This window comes from Penaeus japonicus, unplaced genomic scaffold (assembly GCF_977035675.1).
Source record: "Penaeus japonicus unplaced genomic scaffold, GWHDUDI00000001_assembly GWHDUDI00000007, whole genome shotgun sequence".
Classification (NCBI taxonomy): domain Eukaryota; kingdom Metazoa; phylum Arthropoda; class Malacostraca; order Decapoda; family Penaeidae; genus Penaeus; species Penaeus japonicus.
Genome location: NW_028234409.1, coordinates 36,124,506 through 36,132,349, shown reverse-complemented (window position 1 = coordinate 36,132,349; position 7,844 = coordinate 36,124,506). Strand labels below are relative to the sequence as shown.

Sequence of the window (7,844 nt, the reverse complement as noted above, 5' to 3'; positions counted from 1 at the left end):
AGTGAGAGAGAGAGAGAGAGAGAGAGAGAGAGAGAGAGAGAGAGAGAGAGAGAGAGAGAGAGAGAGAGAGAGAGAGAAGAGAAGAGAAGAGAGGAGAATAGAGGAGAAGAGAAGAGAGGAGAAGAGAAGAGAGAGAGAGAGAGAGAGAGGGAGAGAGAGAGAGAGAGAGAAGAGAGAGAGAGAGAGAGAGAGAGAGAGAAGAGAGGAGAGAGAAGAGAAGAGAGAGAGAGAGAGAGAGAGAGAGAGAGAGAGAGAGAGAGAGAGAGAGAGAGAGAGAGAGAGAGAGAGAGAGAGAGAGAGAGAGAGAGAGAGAGAGAGAGAGAGAGAGACTCAGTCAATTGCTTACCAGTGCAGAATGAAGACCAGAGAACCTACGAACCTCCCTACCCTACTATTTTAGCCCATATGGTGGGGTATAGGGATGGAATTGCCAGTAATATCACCTATATATGAATAGCAAACTGCTACAATATAGTTCATTTTTGTGTTACAATGAAATATATACATTCTTTCTAATTATTAGTTAAATAGGACTTTGAATTCCAATCAATTCTTCCTATTAAAGGTAACTGCTCAGATAATGAAATATCATAACGATTTATGGGAATATATTGACTCGCATATCAACATACTATATAAAGTGACTTAGAAGGTTATACATATGTAAGTTGAATATTATAAAGTGTTAAAGTATGTTCATCCATACTAACTGCAACATGTTTTTGCATCTACTTCACATAAAGACCCAATATCCTTTACAAAACTAAAATATAATTCTACAAATAGAAAAAAATATATATGCTGTTTTTCAAAAAGTACAGATGAAATGTTATTGTTTTGCACCACAGATATCAATTTAGTGTGTCTATTTGAGAAAGAATTACCTAAGTCAAAATATTCTAATCAACTTGCAACAGCCGCAGTATTACAGATAAGAAATGGCAACTTTACCTCTCGAACACGAAGACCTAGTTGCGTGTGGGCGTGCTGGGATGGGCGTCTTGAAGCTACCCGGAGGACGCCAATGAGGAGTGAAACCTCTCGACCTCATCATCACGTGAAGCCTCCTGCGAAACACTGCCCCTAGCCCATACTGCGAGGCCTGGAGATATCCTACGTACCGCCCCCCCATGACGCCTTGGCAAGCACTGCTGAGCCTGAGAGTGCCGGCTCCCCCTGCTTGCATCCTCCTCCTCCTCCTGGCCCTCTCAACTTAACCTTTCCTCTGACAGTCGCCGCTACTTATCATGTCTGTCGTCTCGGAGCAAATCCTCTTCAAAAGCTCTTCGAAATGGGCGTATCCATGGTCAGCCAGTCACCTAAGAGGAAAAAGGAAGGGATGGGCGAGAGGTCTTCGACTTTCGACTCTCGGAGAAACAACAACACAGACAGACGACGGGATCTGGTGTCCGATTCCTCTCGCGTGACTTCGAAGGTGCGCGTTCTATCTTATTTTTTGTTATTTTATCTAAATATGATTCTCTCTGGGTACGACTTGTCCTGTTTTCTTTAATATGATTATGTTCTGTCTTTGCACTTTCAGCGTAATGGCAAGATGCAGTGAAATGAAAGTAATGATGTATTTAGATGAATCGGACAAAGTAAACAATAATATGAATAACGAAAAGCGCTAACACGTGGTATGTAACACCTAATTAAAATAATAATATCCTATTTATCATACTCGCATTAATGTCACGTCGAAGATAATGGACATCGAATTCATAAACTGATACGAAGTGTAAAGAATCCAATTTTATTCATTTTTACATGGAGGTATAAATGAGATTGAATAACTTCACGGTGCAAGAGATGTTATTCACAAAGACTATATAATCTTTGGTTATATACTCGTATCCATTATCTCGTCATCAGAATTGCACGGTTCATCAAGCTTACAAGAACATATACTAGACAAGAGTTGACGATCACCTGACAACCGTGACTTGTTGCCCATTTAAATAGATAGTAGACATGAAGTTATTCATTTTTTATTTATTCCTATATCTAACTTTGTCATACTGAGCTCTGTTCATCCTTCACATGGCATGAATGGCGAGTGAATTACCGCTCCCTGTTTTTTTTTTTTTTCACAAAAATGGACATTTAGGCGGAGAAAATTTCGTTACCAGCAGCTCCGAGCCAACTCAAATCCGGCGAAAATCCGCTTCCTGGTAGTGCTCGGGCCTTCATTTAGGAGGCCATGAGTTGGTCCTCCAAAAACAATACGAAAACCAGGATCAAGGAGATAACCATCATGCGAAACCTTGACATTTATGCAGTGAGAATAGATGGACGAAAGCTGGACGATGTGACCTACTAACAAACATGTTGATTACTACATAACCAAAATTAACAATTTAATATTGTGATACTTAAACCTACAGAAAGACTAAGAGAAGGGAAAAGGGAAGCTGACGGGTTTATGAATAAGACAAGGGATATTCTCTTCCGTTCTGCCAAAGGAAAGTGCCTCCTTTACCTGCTGGAAGAGGCACCCGAAGATACACAAACCAGGTGTGCCGATGAGACTGATCACTTTTAGAATCGGCAGTGCTGCCCATCGCTTAGGCAAAAGCCTATCTAAACCCCTCTCTGGCGCCATGAGGATGATCAGTGATTTCTACCTCTCAATTTTTAACGACCACATCATACGACACCAGAATTTTAGTTACAGAAATAAAAACGATGGCTAGTTTTTACATAAAATCCCTTTTCACGAATGTTCTTACTGACAGAGCTATCCGAGTATCTGAGATTAACGATAGTTCACTCACCGAATTCGTGAAACTGTGTGTTGACTTAGGGTTTTTGAGTTTGCAGAAGAGGAGTAACGACAGACCAACCAGTGATCTCGCCATTGGCTCCTCACTAAGCGCGGTTCTGGCTTGTCTCTTCATAGAAAAGGACCTTCATTCATGGACATAATTGACAGACATTCGACATGTCTACGCTACTTAGATGGCATCCTAGTCATCATCCTCATATAAATATAGGACGTGGTTTCAGCGCGGAAAGTAGCGTCCCCCAAGAACGTCCGACGCCATGACGGTGCACGTTGATGAAGCGGGATATCTATCTAACGGGCGGGAAGCGAGCCAAAGTGATCCTTAAAAGGATTATACAAACACAAGAGGGAAATAATTGGTGGATAGATGGCATCGGGCACCTTCAGATTATCCAAGGTTGTGGCAATGTCTGTTATGCGGATACGAGTAACAGGTTACAGGCGTTATGTGATTCGTCGGTTCTTGACTGATGTATATATATTCTCGTAAGCATGATATTCCGATGACGAGATAATGGAAATGCGTTATTCATATCTGTTGTATTGTGAAGTTCTTCATTCATTTTTATATAATGATACATTGTATCTTAAGACTCTTTTCATCTTGCATATTAAGAAAACACCAAAGACCACTGGCAAATAGGTTAAATGCTCTTAATATGCTAATCATAAAAAATACACTTCGGCCAATTTTCCCACTCAACAGGTAATAATTCTTGATAATTCGAAATCGAGATATCCAAACACGACAAACACCAGATAACCCTCTCCTCTGGGCTGGTATTACACACTAATTTATAGTTTTCTTTATTAATGTATTTTATATCACTATCATGTTTTGGCTCGCGACCTCTAACCCTGACCTAAGCTTGCACAGATCTTAGTCCAGAACAAAGATCATAGTGTTTCTTTCAGATTTTGAATCACACCAGCCAAGAATCATGCATAGCTAATATTCTTCGCCGCAGTTTTGAATATTTTCAAATTACTCGAACACTCCAACGAACGTCTTTCGTGACCAGCCTTATGTTCTTTCTTTTTTCAAAACTCTATGGTTTTATCAAATTCCATTTCAATTACTTAAGGTGCTAAATTAATCTCAGTCTTTTGGTTTCATGACAACATATTTATTGTGGTCTATGTAATTAGGCTATCTCTGCTCTGCATGTTCTAGCAGTATAGAGAAAAGAGAAGTAGTATATAAGACTGCAGTATACTAGAGCAGACCCAACACTATAACAGATGAGAAGCCATTTGCGTACCCTACAAAGAGCAAAGATCAACTTACATGTTACCTTTAGATAAGGCACCTAAGAACAAATTATCTACTGTACTTTACACAACCATACAGCATAGTGATGTTACAGACAATGCTGCATATCCAAGTACAAACCTCCTTCACATCTCGTTCTGTTTCGCCAGAACTCTAAACCATTTCTAGCTTGTGGAAAAAAGGAAAGTCCATTCAGATATAGTAAACAGCAATGTGAAAAGCTTAGGTTTGTTTACCATTTTAATAGGAATTCTGTTTACCGCGCTTTTTCTAACAGTAATGTTTCACTGACAAACGACAGATATTGATTCAGTTTAAGATCTGCATTATGAAAAGGCAGGTGGCTTGGTAACCATATATCTTATTATTATCTTCCATATCACCAGTTATCTTTTTATCATTTTTCATAGTTTATCTACAGAATAGCATGATACTACTTCACTATGTATCTCAGCAATGGATCTTTAATAATGAATTTGATTTTGATTTAGTGAATTATATTTTGATTAAGATAATTAAGATAATTTCATAAGTATTATGAAATGTGTAATTAAGTGCGCAAAACAAAAACAGATTAATATATTCATTTACATTATTTCGCTACTTTTTACCTGCTTACCTGAATATTTATATAATCAACTATGTTTCCTTTATCCAATTTCTGCTCATAGTGCTTTCAAGTTGCAGCACGGTCATGCAATGATAACATTTAATAAAAAATCTCTTATTTCAGGTACAATAACTTCAAACGTCTAAGCTCTTTCATGTTAAATCAATGACGTCATCAAAACTTTTAGGCCATTTATTATTGATACTTAATTTCCAACTATTATCATTTAGAAAAGAAAGAGAGAGAGAGAGACAGAGAGAGAGAGAGAGAGAGAGAGAGAGAGAGAGAGAGAGAGAGAGAGAGAGAGAGAGACAGAGAGAGACAGACCTTGCCATACCCATTTATATTTGTATTTTCTGTCATTGCTATTATTTGAATATAATTTGCGTATGTATATGTATATCTATATGTGTGTGTGTGTGTGTGTGTGTGTGTGTGTGTGTGTGTGTGTGTGTGTGTGTGTGTGTGTGTGTGTGTGTGTGTGTGTGTGTGTGTGTGTGTGTGTGTGTGTGTGTGTGTGTGTGTGTGTGTGTGTGTGTGTGTGTGTGTGTGTGTGTGTGTTTGTGTGACACAGCTCTGACCTCCAACCTTTGGCTGGAGGCAAGTGTAGTTTTTGGCCACCACAATAAAGCAAAGCACAGCGAGAAGATGGCGTTTATGTCTTCTCCTCCAAGTCAGAGGTGCTGCCCTTAACTATTTGCTATACGTATTTTTTTATGTATCTTGCAACCCCGCATCTATAGAACTTTCACTTATTACATTGTTTTGATTCCTCTCATTCATGTTCTCTTGGCATTTGCACAGTGCTATTAAAATCACACAAGGGGTTTCGCGTTGTTGTTTGTTGTTCAGGGAGCCGTGCAAGAAGCGAGCACGGCGCTAAAGAAGCTATGCAATGTGCAATCAATGTGGATCCGTCTCTTGGTAAAGAAGCCGTGCAAGGTGCAAGCATGTTGCTCAATCTGCTTCTCCTGCTGTTGAGAACCCGTCGGTAAACCGTGCAAAACGCACCCCTCACCTTCCAGCGGTCGAGACATGCTCTCGCTCAATTAATGTATAAGATGTCACCCACCCAACCTGTTGAAAAAATGCTCCCGCTCATTTAGTGCATAACATGTCACCTCCTCCCCCCTGCATATACACTTTGTGGTGTTGGTGCATGTTTCCATCAAGGGAGAACGGTGGTTGGGTTGTACAACGTCCGGGTGCATGGTAAATTCAACACAACCGCAATTGCACCTGGTTCTGGGATGCAGCTGTATTTGCTAGCCGGAAACCCCCAGGCAGAGAAAGTAACCCAAGAGTTATATAAGCAACGACAGACAGAGGGACAGCCTCAGATACAGAGAAAAGAGAACTGGCAGTGATCAGAACAGAGCAGCAGACCACACAGCTCTGACCTCCAGCCTCCGGCTAGAGGCAAGTGTATTTATCGTGCCACCAATGAAGTACGTGACAAGAGAGCGTCTATGTCTTTTCTCTCCGGCTTACACTATTTCTCATATAGTATATGTTATGTGTTTACTGGGGACATTGCTTAGCGCCTATGAGAGTTACTGTGCCGGCCAATGAAATTAAAAGTGTTTGTTGTAACATGGTCACGGCTACCTGAGAAGTCTGTTGTAGATAGCCTCTGATGACCAGGAGCCCACTTGTAGGGTGGAGACCATCTTTTTAGTTAGTTATTAGTAGTTGAATCCTGGGAGAGGGAGGGGGAGAGAGAGAGAGAGAGAGGAGGGAGGGAGAGGGAGAGGGAGAGGGAGAGGGAGAGGGAGAGGGAGAGAGAGAGAGGGAGAGGGAGGGAGGGGGAGGGGAGAGGGAGGAGGGGGAGGGGAGGGAGGGAGAGGGAGAGGGAGAGGGAGAGGGAGAGGAGGGAGGGAGAGGGAGAGGGAGAGGGAGAGGAGGGAGAGGGAGAGGGAGAGGGAGAGGGAGAGGGAGAGGGAGAGGGAGAGGGAGAGGGAGAGGGAGAGGGAGGAGGGAGGGGGAGAGGGAGGGAGGGAGGGAGGGAGAGGGGGAGGAGGGAGAGAGGGAGGGAGAGAGAGAGAGGGAGAGAGAGAGAGAGAGAGAGAGAGAGAGAGAGAGAGAGAGAGAGAGAGAGAGAGAGAGGAGAGAGAGAGAGAGAGAGAGAGAGGGGGAGAGAGAGAGAGAGAGAGAGAGAGAGAGAGAGAGAGAGAGAGAGAGAGAGAGAGAGAGAGAGAGAGAGAGAAAAAAACACTTATATATGTTATGTCTATATCAAATACTTAATTTTTTTTTATCAAGTATAATCTGAGAATAGGGCATTAATACAACTATTATTCCAATATGCATGTGTTTACAAAATTCAGTATCTTCCTGTGATTGCATACGAGAGAGAGTAACAGAGTAATAAGGATGAAAACGTACACCTTAAAGATACTGAACATGTCGTATCGGACGTCATGGTCCTGAATACAGTAATTCATAATGTATTCACAAAAGCAATAAAATGCAAATATGGAAAATCCTCATCAAACATTAAAGAAATGAAGGAAAACCTACTTGCATATAATGAAACCTTTTCTCCCGACAACCTCAATTGCAAATCTTCTTCAAATACAAATCTCAAACACTGTACGGATATTAAATGTTACTTAGTTTTATTGATAAAGAAACCCAGCTCATAAGTTTCTATGCATATTTTGGCACTTGAATTCTCCTTGAACACCAATATATAGTAACATTACAGTGGAATATCTTTGAAGTTCTAATCAGTTTCTTCCATCTTTTGGGACTGTCGTATATTTATTTTTCCACGGGAAGTACAAATAACAATCATAACTATAAAAATATAACTGCTATACATAAAAACGGTTAAGATCATGTCAGAAAGTTAACATGAAAATAGAGTAACATTTAACATAACTCTTTACCATGTATCAATTTAACACTGAAACACAACCAGTCCTTTGCCATGTTGAGGGATAACATGAAATAGTCAGTAAAATTAACATTGAATCAAGCATCCAAGATAACAAACAATTACAAAGCTTTGTTTGCAGCATCTCTTAAACATTTTGTTTTGTTACCCTTAATACTTATATGTTTTTATTCATATCTGTAATTTTATCTCAACTAAAAAAAACACCAATAATGATCTTCCTAGCTCCTTGCAGTATAACTTATCATCATATACAGCAGACTCCAAAACTACA

The 7,844-nt window shown here is 40.4% G+C and overlaps 1 protein-coding gene across 1 annotated transcript in view; it reads right to left on the bottom strand.

Moving 5' to 3' along the window:
* Window positions 1-4,386, bottom strand: part of LOC122254628 (uncharacterized) — a 16,313-nt gene extending 11,927 nt beyond the window's left edge. The window contains exons 1-2 of the mRNA XM_043018417.2: window positions 4,298-4,386; window positions 952-1,319 (exon numbers count right to left, since the gene is read on the bottom strand). Of these exons, the coding sequence (XP_042874351.2) occupies window positions 952-1,186 (235 nt within the window). The 5' untranslated portion in view covers window positions 1,187-1,319; window positions 4,298-4,386. The remainder of the gene's footprint in view (window positions 1-951; window positions 1,320-4,297) is intronic.
* Between the last annotated feature and the right edge of the window lie 3,458 nt (window positions 4,387-7,844).